The sequence below is a fragment of the Echeneis naucrates genome, chromosome 7 (assembly GCF_900963305.1).
Source record: "Echeneis naucrates chromosome 7, fEcheNa1.1, whole genome shotgun sequence".
In the NCBI taxonomy this organism is placed as follows: Eukaryota; Metazoa; Chordata; class Actinopteri; order Carangiformes; family Echeneidae; genus Echeneis; species Echeneis naucrates.
This window is the reverse complement of record NC_042517.1, coordinates 3,842,581-3,858,949: the sequence shown is the minus strand read 5'-3', so window position 1 is coordinate 3,858,949 and position 16,369 is coordinate 3,842,581. Positions and strand designations below refer to the sequence as shown.

The 16,369-nt window shown below is 38.6% G+C and overlaps 1 protein-coding gene across 1 annotated transcript in view; it reads right to left on the bottom strand.

The window, feature by feature from the left end:
* tmdd1 (transmembrane and death domain 1) overlaps nucleotides 1-16,369 on the bottom strand; it is a 119,394-nt gene that overhangs the window by 9,105 nt on the left and 93,920 nt on the right. Inside the window, exon 2 of the mRNA XM_029507453.1 lies at nucleotides 2,317-2,328. Coding sequence (XP_029363313.1) covers nucleotides 2,317-2,328 — 12 coding nt within the window. The remainder of the gene's footprint in view (nucleotides 1-2,316; nucleotides 2,329-16,369) is intronic.

The window sequence follows — 16,369 nt, the reverse complement described above, 5'->3', positions numbered from 1 at the left end:
GTGAGCCTGGGTGATGGGCTTTCTCTGCAAATACTGAGCAGTAATGATAATTCAAATTGCAGTCGAACAGAGATGACCATTAGCCATGATATTAAAATTATGTAAATCGATATATGTGGTCAAATTGCTTAAATAAGTACAATTAAGGAATATGTAAATGGAATTCTGCACAGGTCCAGTCTGCATGAGGTAATTATAGCTTTAATCGGTTATATTTTCATTACCCATATTAAAATCCTCGTCCAAAACTAAATATCTTATTATTAATAAATATAATTTCATCACTTGTTTAATTTGACTTGTTGCGAAGTGAAGCTTTCTGGGAAATATTAAAATTGACCAATGAGCTCGCTCTTCGTCATTTATCACATTTGCGGAAACGGACGTTAATTTTTTTTTTCTCTTAGCAACAAGCTAGTTCTCCTGCTAATGGGCGATTAATTAGCAGCGTGATGTTTACCGACAAAAGAAAAAGAAAAAGAAGAATTTTCAAGTAGTGGCGCCCGTAAAGAAAATGGATAAAAGAGAACAGAACGACTTGTGGAAAACCGAAGACGGTAACAAAAGTTTTTAACCGCCATGCTTCAAGTTCAGCTCAGGTCAGCTTACGGAAGCTAACGTTAGCTGCTCGGTCTCCGTGGAAACCAGGAGTGACGTAAGTACAACTTCCTTTTTTTTAATGAAGCGGTTTAAATCTGCGACAGTCGGCCGCCGTGCCGATGATGATGATGATGATGATGATGAATTGTCATATTCATTTCATCGGTTATTAAATCTTTAACCGGTTGTTGCACCTTTTTTTTCTGTGCTTACAGACCTGTCATGGTATCTCTGTGTTGCATTGCTGCTTGTTGTGTTTGTTGTGGTTGTGGAGTTGCAGGCTGAGCATCCCCACGGTGAAATAAACAACCATTGTTTGCAGAGGTTGACTATGCATATGACTGCTATTGAACACCTCCAGTTTTCTTTAAAGATGAGGCGTCTTGCTCTCGATTCAATTGTTGGCTGGATATGACTTTGGCCTGGATGAATGAGAATATACACAGACTTTAAAGATGATGCTTTTACATGCAACACGTTAAACTTTTTAACATGAATCATACACTGTTGAGCAGTTAGCAGAATTGTGAATTTTTTACTGTAATACCAGCATGAACAAAAATTTGCCCATCTCCAGCTGATCGCCACAGGTCTCCAGAATATCTGGCTTTATATTTGTGACATCACAAATTTTGCAGAAGTCCTGGCAGCTTGTTTACAGGCACAGGTTCTGGAGACAGACTGCAATTCTCTGTGGATTGAGCATTTTGATATTTTCACTGGATTTGAAATCACACCCAGACCTGCGCTATCCAAAATAAAAAGGAAAAAAAGAAGAAAGGGAAATCTTGGAAATGCCACTTTCAGCACTATCCTAATTAAAAAAAAAAAAAAAATCCATGTTAGTTGTGTCTAGTCAGCTTACCAAACCATAACTTGATCATGGCCATAGCATACAATTTTTTGGCAAACACTGACATATTAAGAGACAGTTTAGTTAAGTAGAATTTCATTCATGATCGTTTGAGAACATTATCATTATATTTTCATCTCCATTCCATTTACAAAATAAGCTAAATTGATAGGATAGACTTTATTGGTCCAGTGGGAGGGTTATCTTGGAATTAACAATTTCAACATTCTAAAACTGTGAAAAAACAAACAAACAAAACAACAACAACAAAAAAAAAAGAGTACATGTGGTCAAAAAGTAAAATTGATGAATATACAGCAATTGAGATTCAGTCAAAGTTGGTGTTGAAATCAGTTTCTCCTGATCAATGTTCTTCATGACATTCATATGGATTTGTTTTTCAATATCATCATGTATGTGTGGTTGGCTACTTCGTGGCAGCTGAATCACATGTGACTGTGTTTTAAATTTAGGTGTTAATTTTGAGAGCATACATTATCTTATTTATATTTCTAGTATGAGTGTTCATCTGGAGTCCATCCATCAGCCAATTAGGAGATAAGCATTATGCTCTCACAGGGAGAGCATGTAAACTCTCTGGCTATCTGGCTGCTCAATGCTGTGGTCACTAGCCAATGACAAATTTTGCCTGCCTCCTATTTTTTTCTAAGCACCCTCTGATTTAGTTTGTTGCTAATTTGGAAAATTATTTATGATAGTCTCTAAAAGGTGTCAATGAATGAATAAATAAAAATAAATACTGGGGAATTTTCCTTTTTCCTCGAAAATGATTTTACGGTGTTGGGCAGGGGTTCCTCTGTGCCATCTGGTGGCTTCCCCTGAATGGCCAGACATTGTGAAACCTTTCCAAAGCTCTAAAAAATAGTTTGATGTACGACATGTCAAAAGTTAATGAATGTGTTGGGGCAGAAGGAGCTGGATAATTCTCTCATTCATGTATGAGACAGGGGGTCTGTCAGTACCCTGTGTTTATGTACTTCTCTCACTGACATGGTGTAATGGAACGTGCAGTAATAACAGTGGAGGAATGGCGTCGCAGTAGGAATCATTGAAAATACCCCCATTTTGCTGCAACATTGTGCCTTATCTGAATATTACTGGAGCATTATCATTACCGCCCTCACTACAGTGAACAACGCCACAGACAAGGTTTATGGTGTCCAAGGCATCAAGAAAACACTCCTGCTGCCATGGCGATTTAACACATGAAATCATTATAAGAGAAATTTTTTCAATATTTTTGGCTGCATTCAGTGTCACATATTGCAGGATTTTCAATGTTTTCTCTGCCAGGAGGGTTTTCTCTTATTGAGACCACTAATACAGAAGCTCCCACAACACTCCCTCTTTTTTTGTAATGGTGCACTGCAGCTTCATCACTGAATGGGTCTGGACTTGTTTTCTATTCTAAATACCTGTCTGCTTTTTCACTAAGCCTGCACTTCTATAGAACTGGGGACATTCCAGCTGGCTGGAAGAGCCGATTAGCCATTCCTGGTTTGTTTTGAATGAGAGTGTGGGGCATCAGGTCCGTGTTGAGGGAGGGGGCTGGGGGCAGGTGTAGGTGGAAGGTCAACACTCATGTATTGACACAGGTGAGACAGACATGACCAACACCCTTTGATTAGTGAGTCCATCAATTAACCTGGTCACACAACAGAACAGATGTCAGATGTCAAATATCTACTCGATGGAATTTTTGCCTTCCAAAATGGTGTTTGTGATTATGCAGGACTGTGTTTTATATCAACATCTGAACTGCACTGTCTAAATAATATGAAAATAATCTATATCTGACATTCATGTACAACTTTACTTCACAATTCGAGACCTGAATTCCAAACTCTTGTATTAAAGGAAAGATTGTTCAAGATGCAGTTCCTGAATCCTTGTTTTCAAATGCAAAGATTCACCATTGGATCGATTTTTATTTATTTATTTATATTTTTTCTCCTGCTAACCTCAGAGCACAGGGTTTAGGTACCTTGATGCAGAAAGTCAATACATTGTCTAAAGGGACTGAAAGGGGTCACTGAGAACCAATTCATATTCTTTGGCTTCTACAGTCAAAAGTTAATCTAGAGACAAAACAAGCCTCAGAAAAAGTGAGCAAGGTGTGCCATGTTGCACACTGCATTGGTTGGTCTCTTTGTTAAGGTTATTGGGTCAAATTCTGCAGACAGTAAAAAAACAAATTACACCAAGAAAATGCATTTTTGGGTGAAAACTGCTGCAGAAATGTCACCTATTTCAAAAGGAAAGTAAATGTGTTTCAGCAAAGCGCCCCCTCTGAATTTGTAAAAAAAAAAAAAAAAAAAAAAAAAAAAAAAAAAAGGTGTACAAGTCCCAGATGATTACATTTCCTCATTCTTGACAGAACAGTTCAGCGCTGAGAGAAAAACCACTTTCTTTTCGCTGAGCGTTAGATGAGAAGATCAAAACTGGTTTCTTTGCTCTCTGTTGTGACCAGCTAGTTCTGTTAGCTTAGCCTAAAGAATGTGGCTGAGAGGTGCTCGTCGGATGCACTTGCATAAAGTCTTTCTTGCCTATGAGCTGCTGGCTCTAATGTCATAAAGGTATGAGAATTAACACTTTCATCTAGCTGTCCAAGGTAGTGAATGGATTATGTGTGCCATGGGAGGCCAGGCATTTTTGAATTTCAACAGTCATTTTTGTTGAAGAAAAATAATGATGAGCGATACATAAGGTGTATGCAGCGGTAGCAATTAATTTCTTAATTGAATCAATGTGCACTGTGTCTGCAAAATCTGTAGGAGGTGTGAATGTGAAGCAATACAGAACAACAATCTAGCAGCAAGATTTCATTTTTCATGACAGAACAAACGCAGAGCAGCACATAGTGTCAGACTGTTCCCAAGCACACAGTAGCCTACAGTCTCACCCAGAGGTACTTCTTCAGATAGCAGCAGGAAAATAGACTGAGAAAGTATTGCTGTGGGCTGATTAGATGGGTTTAGGTGTGAAAGAGACAAAAAAGGTAATAAGTACTCCACGCTGGGTTGCAATATGGCTGTTTTCTAATGATTCACACCAACAGCCACCTTCTGTATGTTCAGCATATTTTAATTCAAATGACAAATGCTGCTTAGGTAAAAGCTGATTCAGAGATGTATTATTAGTGAAGATGAGAGAGGTAACTTCTTCAGGAAATTTATTGCAGCAGGAAATTAATGCTCCAACCTGTCTTAGTAACTGTTGCCATTCCTATTGAGCTAATTTTTTTTTTTTTTTAAATACAGTAATTTTTTTGATCGTCTTAAATTTCACACAGAAGTGAACATAAGCATTTATTGCCACTAATGATGATAGATTTTGACAGCTAAATTAATGACTGTTGCTCGTGTGTTTAATAAGCTGAAGCCAGCCAGCGTAAGCTAACCCAAACTCTAAAATGCCATCAAGTCTCTGAAAAGCTGAATTTCCAGTAAACTTTTTAAAGTTTCCCACATAGACTGTATACAAAAATCGACTTAGAGTCTTTATCTGAAAAGTGAAGCCAATGGTGACTTAACTGTCAAACCTAACTTAACTGTTTGGAGGTTAGCAGTTTATGGAAAATACCTCCCACTTTATTTATTACATGATGTTTTCCTGCTGATACTTTTTAAAACAAGAACCCTTCAGAAGAGTTTTAAACAAGCACATAATGGATATAATGTAAGGCCAAAATAGTGAGGCTATTCTAAACAGCAAACAGCAATGCTACTAATGTTTGTTTATTTGGCTGAGTACAGTAGTACAGTACAGTTGTAGCCCTCGATTACTTTCAAAGCACGTCATTAACTCACGGATAATTCTGCAGGGTTCCTGTTTAGAATTGGACATCTGTTATATCTATATTGTAATTTTATTCCATTTTGTCTTCACTGGAAACTTACAGTAGAAGTGTTAAAGGTACTGTTAAAATAAAAAAACAAACAAACAAAAAAAATTCACATCTGTGTCGATTGTCAAAAAAGCAAACAAATAACATTTTAATTTTATTTGTGTAACATGTACACTTGGATGTTCAATAACTCAGCAAAACAGCTCAACTCGTCGATACAAAAACAATGCTGTAATTGATTTCCTAGTTTCACATTGATCAGCTTGTAAAGACTTTGTGTTCAGCACATACAGATCATGTGACCATTTTCCCATGTCTGGAAATTCAGATCTTTAAAGCCCAGTTGTGCTTAGTTATGGTTGCTAAACTATAATTTAAGGAATGACCTGTAAACAGTAAGACTGACTTCAAATAGACCGATAAACCAACACTGCTGCCGGCCTGACAAAGATGTTTTGACAAAGGTCAGTAACAGCTGCAGATATAAACCTCCAAAACAAAACAAAACAAAACCTCACTGTCTCTCTGAAGCTGATAATCTCTGAAAGGATTGCTGGACCCGGACAGCTTCAATAAGATCATATGGAGTCATTTTGCTCCAAGTCTCCAAATTTCAGTGTTACACTGAGTTACAGGATTATCCAGGCTTAGCCTGCAGATGCACATCAATGGTGATACCAAACTTTTAGTGGCGAACCAGTTATGATGATCCAACATCAGTCAGGTAAGAAGATAGATACTGGATGTGTGGATGGATGTGGAAAGTTATGCTCACAAAATACTTCAGAATAGTGGAAACATTTTCAACTTATTTCATTTATTCATCACTATTATATTACTTTCTAAAAAGCACAATAGCACATTATGAAGTTTCCATGAGGAATTAAACACACTTTATTTGTTTATATGAAATTGAGTGGTTGGAATTTGACTTCAAAGTGGAACACATTTATTGTGCTAAAAAAGCAAATGACCATAAACTGTAAAATTTGTGTGTTGGCAATATCTGCGACCAGTGAGATTGTTCTTCATGTGACGTTTCCCTCTGTAAAGGTCAGGTTTATTTTGGGTCCCTTTAAATAATTCTACAAAAAGCTATTCTATATGTAAAGTGCATTGATTTGATTCCATTTGATTTGATTTCATTCCACTACAATACATTGTGGTGATGTTACAGAAGCACTCCACAAGCCGGAGCTGTTATCAGGTCACATACAGTCACTTTGTTTCTGGCACAGGCACATTTGAATGAATAATGTGTAACTTTTTGGCTTCAAAATGTTGGCTGGAGTTATGTTAGAAAATGTGTTGAGTTGTGTATTTGCATTAACTCAAGTGCTTCCATCACTCTGTAATTTTAATCATGGTAATGGCCCCTTTCATTTACATATCTGCTAATGGCATCATATACCTCTGCGCATGTGTAAGTGTTAGTTATCAACCTAAAAAATTCAGTTTTAAGTTAAAATATTGACTGGATGTAGGGTTTAAATCTTAGTTATTAGAGAAGCAAGTAAAGCAGGAACACAGTTGTTAACATGTAACTGCTTCACTTGGTGTCTTACTGAGACTGTGACTTGGTCCATGTGTTGTAATAGGACATTAAAATGCCTTTTCCTCCTGTTTTGACTGAGAAACTCATTTTTGAACCTCTTTCAGCTATTTGTTTTGGATTAATGGCCATAACTTTACAGTTCTGTAGCAGCCATCTATTTTCTGTAATAAAATAAACTCTATTTCCTCTGCACTATATATATATATATATATATATATATATATATAGTGCAGAGGAAATAGATCAGCATATATATATATATATATATATATATATATATATATATATAGAGACCATAAAAGAACATTTATCATTTCATATGCTGGATACATATGTGACAATTTGTGCTTAGTCAGTCAGCGTTTGCTAGCATTTGGCCATTTTAACGTTAGCCTACAGTAAGTTGAAGCTGAGCTGTGTCAGTGTTGGTGGGATGCCCCCAAGTGGCTAATACATAAAGGAGACCTTTTACATGAGAGAAAAAGCAAATGGATAAATGATCCCAACTCCATCTTTCCCATATTAATTTTATATTAAAACCTGTGCTTTCCCTCAAACAGTGTCCTTACTGTATTAATACAGGCAGTCAGCAGAGTTGCGCAACTCCCTCATTTGAATTTAATCCATCATTCAGTTTCTGTCCCTTCTTCATTGTTCTGCTACTCCAGAATGACACATGGGCCAGAAGAGCATTACACTATAGAGCAAAGCTATGAGAACAGATTGTGTGGTAATAATGTGTTTGCTCCCATGACTAACACTTGTAATACTTGGTTCCCATGGGCTGAGGTGTGAATCGGTCTGAGTGCGTGACAGAAAGTTTTCATTCATTACATTACTTTGGGACTTTTTGCTTCTTTCAGGAAGGAAAAGGGAAGTAAGAAGGGCAACATAAGAGTGTGGCAGAAACACATATGTAGGAACGTGTGACTCTTTTATGATAGATATTTCCATCAAATGTTTGCTAAATACATATTCTACAGAAGATGTGCAAAATTTGAACAAATTAGCACAAGGAATGATAAAATGGAATTTTATGAACGTTATGAATGCTAAATCAAACCAGACTAAAGTAAAAAGTAAGCACTGTCCTGGACAGCAAACACAGACACAAGGTAGTTGATATTTAGCCTCGAGACGATTCTGACATTACTTTATTTCTCGAAGTCATTGGCTCTAAATTGTGAGTTAGTAATCTGGCAGTGGTTATTTTCTAGCCTCTGCTTATCTGAATAGAACATGAGGAGCGGAATGAGTTTCTGACTTTTGAAAATAAGAGTCACCGCCGCCGGCTTTACATATTTATTTGGTAGCAAAGGTTGGATTACGCAGCTGGGAAACTAAATTATGTATCCGCATCTAATACTGATTCCTCTTCATAGGCCAAGCTCCCTAGATGGGGACAGGGCAACAAGGATGGCAGATGTGTAGTTCTGCAAGTGCCTATTTATCCTGCTCAAGTACATGAAGCTGGCACAAAACAGTGCCAGCTTTGTACATGGATAAGAATGGTGTTGTGGTGTGGATTTAAAGCACTACAACCTATTCATTCATTCATTCATTCATCTTCTACTACTTATCCATTTCTAGGTTGTGGGAGGTGCTGGAGGCAGTTCCAGCTCACATTGGGCAAGGGTGGGGTTACCCTGGACAGGTCACCAGTCCATCACAGGGCCAACACACAGAGACAGACAGAGCCCAACAACCACTCACACTTAGACCCACACCTTTGGACAATTTGGAGTCACCAATTAACCCAAAGTTGATGTCTTTGGATGGTGGGAGGAACCCACTATGCCCCCTTGCTGCCCCATGGCTACCTAATCAGTGATAGATATTCATCCCATTGCTTTTTTTTTTTTTTTTTTTTTTAAATTTTATTATCATGGAGTCTAGAATGAATGCGACTTTGAGATGTGATGTAGATTCATGACATTTTGGTGTCTCCTGAGTGGGGAAACTTTCTAGTCAGGGAAGGTTTTTACGTTTCATTGTGACCTGCTGCAATTTTAAAACAACCCCCGCTACCCACCCTCCTCTTTAATGCCATCATTCAGGTGGGAATTTTCCAGAAGCGTGTCTGCAGAACTGTGGAATGCTGACAGGATGGAGCATGTCTGGTTCTCTCATCTGCAGAGCATGTCCTCGATTGTCTCCACAAAAAAAAGGAATAAAGTTCACTTTCAACAAAGTTTATAGTTGAGCAATGCTTCTGAATGATTGAAAATTTGCATTATAAGTAATTATTTGGTTACAGACCCTTACAATTCGTATGAAATTGTAATTAGTACTGGCCAATAAATCTTATTTTCATTGTGTAATGAACTAATGCAATAAATGTAGAGCAAAAGATATTTCAAGGCTGTCTAGAAATTAGTTTATTGAAAATTTGCATTTGTTTCCATAAAGATATTTTATACAGTGACTCTGCTGCCATAAAAGCAATTGATCCTGCTCTATATCTTTGTTTATTCTTATCTTTCCTCAGAAGAATCCTTAGCTGGATATTAGATAATTGGTGACTTGGTGGAAACTGATTATTATTATTTTTTTTAATCAAAAATATGGTGGAGTAGCTAAAGGAACTGTATAAGCACACTTCAGTGTTTATTTTCTAGATATGTAGTAATTTATATTGCAAATTTTCCTAATATCATAAGACTTTGAATGTTATAACATCAAGGTTTGCTGTTAGGTGGGCGTAGAGCAACATTGCCTACTGCTGAGGTGCTATTTGGTGTCCTCAAGTCTTGAATATCCTAGTTTCTGAGGACAAACGGTAGATATGATTCATTCCATGGTGAAAAGAGGGAAGAAAGGTTGCAGATTTTACCAAAGAACTCAGACAAAGCTCTACATGCGCTTCAAGCTGACTCAAATTAGTATTTTGCTTCCACCTCCTCCTCCACCTTCATTCCTCACATACTGAAGTATCCTACTGAGGTTACTGCAGGAATTTTGACGGAGTGGATGATGGCTTTATTTTCTACCAAACGATGCAAACTCAGGGCAACATGAGCTGGGGCTTTGTAAAGCTTCCTGTCCACTGTGATCTGCTCTTAAGTCACAGGACCTGCTTGCCTGTGAAACCTGATCCACTAGTGAGATTTTCTTTGAAATGGAAAGGTAATACAGTTTGCCTGCCTCAAGCGTAGATAACAGTTTGGCACTTCTACACTCACTCTATTATGTGGGAGCACCATCAAAATGCATCAGCGCAACACATCTCCATGAAGGTAATGGGATCTGAGTCCCTGATAATGGTGCACAATTTGAAACCTCATTTTGGTGGGGTAGTTAAGCTTTAACACGAGCAATGCTTGACCATTATCTGCCTTGGTGCTGATGGAGATTAGGAGACACTCCTGAATTAGGCAAACATGACCGCCACGTCCTTTAATAGAAAAAACACTTAGTCAAGAGCCTTCCTGGAGTTACCCAATTTATTCCTCAGGAAAATGAAACAGAGTGAATTGCAAAGAGGGGCAATAACAATCTCAGCAGCAGGGCTACCCTGATGACTTGCAGGAGAATCGCCAAATATTTGTTCTGCACAGCCAGCTGAGAGGCTGACATCGCACTTGTACGCCATCTACTGAGGCAAAAAGGGAAGCCAGAAGTATACAAAATGCTGAACTCCACAACATACCAGGCACAAGGCAGACCCACCGAAACATGTCTTGCTTTTCCAAATCTTGTTTATAATGAGGATGAAACGGTAATTGGGGGTTGAGAAGAATGTCTATATCGTTAGTTCAGCAAATAGGTGCAAAGAATACCAATGGAAGCTTATCAGGAGATATTTTCTAACATCAAACAGGAGCGTGTTGGAAAAACAATCTGAAAAATATTGATTTGAGATTAATCTCTGTCCCAGGTTGATAAACTTTTGGACTGAAGTTTTCTCAAGAAATGTCTTGGAATGCTTTTTTGCAGTGCCTACTGAGAATAATTCCTGCAGGCAGCTGATTTTAATATGCTTTTGGTTAGATGCCAAAGAAAAAATAAAACTGCACATAGGCTCAGTCAGGATGTGCCTTCTACAGGAGAATGGATGAGCAGTTTAAAGTGACATGGAGAGAAAAATTAGACTAAAGTGAAAGCCAAAAACATTTGAAAGCTGCTGGAAGCAGCACAGATTTTTATGTTTAGGTTATAATGTCTCTCTGAGCTATTATCAGTGCAGCTATTTTTTTGATTTACTTTTTATGACATTTATTGGTTTTATTTGTGCATTTCCATTTCTTAGTAAGTTTTGCAAACTGCTGGTAACAATGGAGACCTACCTCAATTAATCATGTTGAAAAAGTGGAGAAAGAGTGAGAGCCCAATGAGACTAGATCACTCGACTGAAATCAATGGTGTTCTCGACGAATTGGCTAGACATAGTTTACAAGTAATATTCTCCTCCAGTGTGATGCATTCTCAATCTGAATTAGAATACCATTGCTGGAAAACTCAACCACTTCCACTGCACTTTCCGTCTTCCTCGACAGACCTTTGTGATAATGTCTTGTATATGACGGAGTAAACCCATAACTTTCCTTCTCTGTCTATCAGCCTTGACTGCTGGTTGATAGCAGACGTTGATAGGTACTCAGAATAAAAGCTCGTTTTTAAACTTGCCGTTCTGTGAAATATGTCTTTCTGCTCTTGTCTGATTTGATATGAGAAACTCTCCTGGACTTTTCATACTCAGACTTTCTCAGGACTCAATCCAACTTTCATTTGACAACCATAGAAATTCATAGCGTGCCCATGGTTTGCACTTGGAGGGATATAAAATAATCAGCCTCACTTGCCCCTGCTTAATAGGCTCCAACTCTTCCTTCATTTTTTTTTTCTTTTTTTTATAGCTAATTAAATTTTTGCTCCTTAACCAGCCCACGTCCATACACCCTTGGCATAGGGGTGAACGGTTTGACTGAGGCCTGTGATTTCACACTACAGTATGAGAAAACTTTCTTATATAACCGCCATGAAACAAGAGAAGTCACAGCCTGTGGTTTCGCCACTAAGAGAAAATTACTTGAAAAGACAGTAAAGCATCAAGCCAGAAAGCCAATATGACAATTACATTTTTGATATTGTAAACTCACAATACAAAGAGACACTTGTCGAGAAAGCTTTTCTTTATAGGAAAAGATGATCTATGGAGGTTTGTTGTAATAATTAGGGTCAGGAAATGTATGAACACTCTCGACATCGTAATCAGCAGGCGATACTATTTCACTATCTGTCTCTCAGTGTGGAGCCTATTTTCACACTTGTGAAATGTTTCTTTCTCTTTAGAACTCAGTTATAGATTTCTGGAAAAATGTGCAGAAACTAGATTTCTATAACTTTTGAAAGTTACAAATGGTTTGTGCAATCTCTTTTCTCCATATGAGAGTGGGCGAGTCATGCAGAGGTATTTTCTACAGCTGGGGGAGACACATAAAAAAGGAATGTTCGCAATAATATTTCTGAAACCGAGTTGACGTTATTGCAGTTTTATGTGTCATGGGAAATCATTGTGTCCTGGGCTGCCGCAAATGATTATTGAGAGCTAATAGTGTGCGATGTTTAATATAAGAGAAGGAACAGACAAAATCACTCATAGCACCTCAGGGAATAAATTAAGGGTGAGGGAGAGTGAGGGTATGAGGCATTTCCACACAAGGAGAATCTTTATTACCACCTACCTGGCATTGTGTTGTGTCATTACTGGGACACAACACATTTCATTCAACTGGTTGAGAACTCTATTCCCAGACTCTGCTGGAATGAGCGCTGTGTGTGGACTGCAGTATTTACTGAAGCCAATACCTCCAGCAAATATTGACCTGTGAAATGTAGTGAGAAGCCATAGTGCTGGCAAAACTGCTGAGGAAACCTGCAGCATTTCTTCAATTTATTTTGCCATATGTTTGAGTTAACAAGTCCACTGTCCTTTCATTACACACCTCATATTCTCAAGCGTATGAAGCCAAACAAAGATACCCCCCAAAAAAACTAGATCATACATAATTTACTTCTTTAACTTGTCAGACCCATACAGCCCAGTGGTCTGTAGTTTCAGGTCATTCAGTTTCCTCCACATCCTGGTCCCCAGACAAATCTCTCTCATTGACCTTCTGCAGGGCAGACTACTACTCCTGCGATGTGGAGAAAAGCAGTGTGGTCTCTGGAGGCCTCGCCTGTGCCTGGGTGTGCTTATCAGCAAGCGGAATAGAGAAGCTGTTTTCCACTATCCTTCAATGAAGGGCACCTGAAGAGCTTTCTGCACAGGTAGAACTAACAGCAATGTACGTGTGGCTTCCAGGCCACAATAAATTCCACTCAGTGAACAAGAAGAAACAAAAACACAGTCATTTATCATGTTTCTGCATGCCTAATTAATCAGACACATGTCATAGCAAAAAGCTCTGTAATCCACAGAGTCAGTGATGAAACATGGACAAGGTCTATAGTGGATTTGTGTGCTTTAATGATCAGCTAAAAGTAGGAAAAGGTAGAAAGCCAGTAAAGAACCAACTCGATCCAGGCGGATGCCCACCCTCTGATTCCTGGTACAAACTGGAGTCTGGTTGTGTAAAGTGGACTGAGAGGTGCAAAACATCAGCAGTTTACAGTTACAAAGTCAAACCAGTCTGCTACTCTCTTCGCTCACAGCCTGCAAATGGTTCTCCCCACCCCTCTTGTCTCAAATCAGAGCCTCTGATAGATTGTATAAAAATTCTTGTACCTGAATAAATGTGCGAGACACTCATTTTTCTGAACACAAAGATCTTTCATGTTCCTGAAAACACTAACGATGGAAGTGCTCTTTTAAATGTTTGAATTATTAATGTTGCATTGAGCAACTTAATGCGTTGCTTTCTGTTAAAACAACGTCAAGCACTTGTTTTATCTGCAATTACTGCAGTATGGCCTTCATCTGCACATGTAAGCTAATATTTGATTTCCATTAGGTGAGGTTTCAACATTCTTATCAATGTGTCCACTTAACTGTGTCGATAATATACTAATTCAGATTGATTTTATAATATATAACCAGAAAAGGCTTTAAAATAAATGCTTCCCTCTTAACTGTGACTATTATAAACATTCCCATATTGAGAGCTATTCGAATGAATGAAAGAAAATCACAATCAGAACTGATAATACAATCCATGAGAAACTTGAAGATGTAGGAAAATTCTGCAATGCCACAATACGAATATGTCCCAAGATGTGACCTGCTGTGAACACTTAGAACAGTGTGACATAAAAAGATGAGATTTTTATTTCAATATGGGGGACTACATTTTTGGGACATGAAAAGACACAGCAACAGAGGATTTTTTATTTTCTTTTACTGTTTCTTTTTATGCTTTAAAGGAGACATGGGAAGACAAAATCCCCTGGAGAGTCTCTTGTACAGCCAGCAGGTGGATAATGGGACCTCTTGGGTTGAACCTTCCAGGACTTGTGAACAACAATGATCATTATGATGAGGGTGTAGAGACTACAAAGAGCGGCATCCAAGAAATGATTGGTTAAAGTGCTGAGTGCTGAAGATCATTGATTGGTCTGATATGGTGATGTATTGAATTTGTGTACGTGAGCAGGTTTAATAAGATTTGAAAAAGAAAAAAAAAGAAAATTAATCTGAAGCTGGATTTTAACAACAAACTGGACCACAGTAGGAAAGGGGAAAAAAAACAACTAAGAAAAATAAAGCATCTTCCCCAGTGAACATTTGTAAAAGCATGTAGTTTAGATTCCAATGTGGGGTTTAATATTTAAGTAGAAGTGATCTTCATAGCTGTCACATATATTTTTACAGTGAGTTAGTATAAAGTGGAACTTGTTTGCTTGGACATTGCTCTTAAATTGATAAAAAAAAAAAAAAAACCTGCTGTATCTTCCTCCCCTGACTTGTGGCCCACTGCAGGCTTTGCCCTCTGCATCATCTCACAATGCTGGAGGTCTCAGCAGAGCTGCACTGGAGCGAGTGGTGATTAAGTTGGAAGGTCAGGTGGAATTGATTCTTTTCCCCTTGGTACATCCTTGCAGCACTTAGACTGGAGACAAGTGCCAATTTGTTTTGGGAGCATAGGATTATTTTGGAGACACTCAACTCTCTGTCTCTCCCTTTTTTTTTTTTTTTTTTTGCCTTCTCTCTGGGTTTTCTTCCAGTCTCATGGACCCTTTGGGGCTGCCCTGACTGGGCCACTCCACAGCCTGCTGGAGGGGACAGGCAGACAGCAATCAGACTTGGGGAACAAGGCGAGCCCTGCAGAAATCGGCTTAATTGAGCTCAATTACTTCATGAGATGGCATACTATAACCCAAAATGATCTCTTCTAATGATTCATTAGTGCATTAATCACCCATTTAGCTAATGAGAATAACCCTCACCATTTTAATAGCTGCTCCAAACAAAAATTATTTGCCCTTGATGTGTCAGGCTTTTCCAGTGTATGCAATCCAGTCATGAGACCACCTCACAACCTCAGTAGAGCTGCAGCTGCTCTTTAATATGAAGCAATATAATAGTTGAGTAATTTGTCACTCAAAATTTTCTCCCCCTCTATTATTTTTTTATATTACGATGTGCGGTGGGAAGCACAGGCAGGCGTCTTGTAGTTGATGCCATGTATACAATATCTGAACAGTGTGAGCTTCAGTGTGACAACTTGTTCTGTTGTCTTCATGCCTCATCAAGAAGTGACAGCAAGCTGTAATTGTGGACTGAGCTTCTTGTTTTCACGGAGCTGACTGACACAAAGCTGACAGCACATACAGCTGCCATCAGTTAGGAAGCCACCGACATTGTCTATTTGTTTATTGGGCCGAGCCGATTTGAAAGACACCTGAAGTGTATGAAACAAAAGCTCAAAGGAGAAGGAATATTTGAATGTGGTCGGTTAAAAGATGCATTGAAATCACAATGAAAAGCATCAACATGTGTAAAACAGGAAAATATAAAGTGTACAAAAATAAAACATCAAAGTGTTATACAGAAATAAAACGGTGGAAGAGGAGGACCACTTGGGACTTGTGGATTGTTTTTACGAATTCATTCTTTTTCTTAAACAAATTGCTGTGCCATAACTGCAAGACAGCCGTCTGCCCCCCTCCCCTCAGTGATGGAGGCACTCCGACTGCAGAGAAAGAGTGTAAAATGCGCTCGCCACTAAACGCCTCTCCACACATCCCAGGGGAGACGCAGACGTAGATGCTGCACTCTCCCTCATCCTGCGTGGTTACATCCGGGTGTAGGGTATGGGAAATAAGAAATTGAGGGAGGGGGGGGGGTTGGCTGGTTGAATGTAGGGTTGGAGGAGTAATAAATGCATTCATGACACAGGTAGCGGCTGCTTGGAATGGTAATGCTATTATAATGATTTTGAGGGAATGTCTTCATAAATGTCTCCTCTCTGGGGAGGCAAAGGGGAGACGTGGGGGCCCTTGCGTACGTATGGGCTCTTTTCACCATGAATAAATTCATGTCCACTCCCGTGTG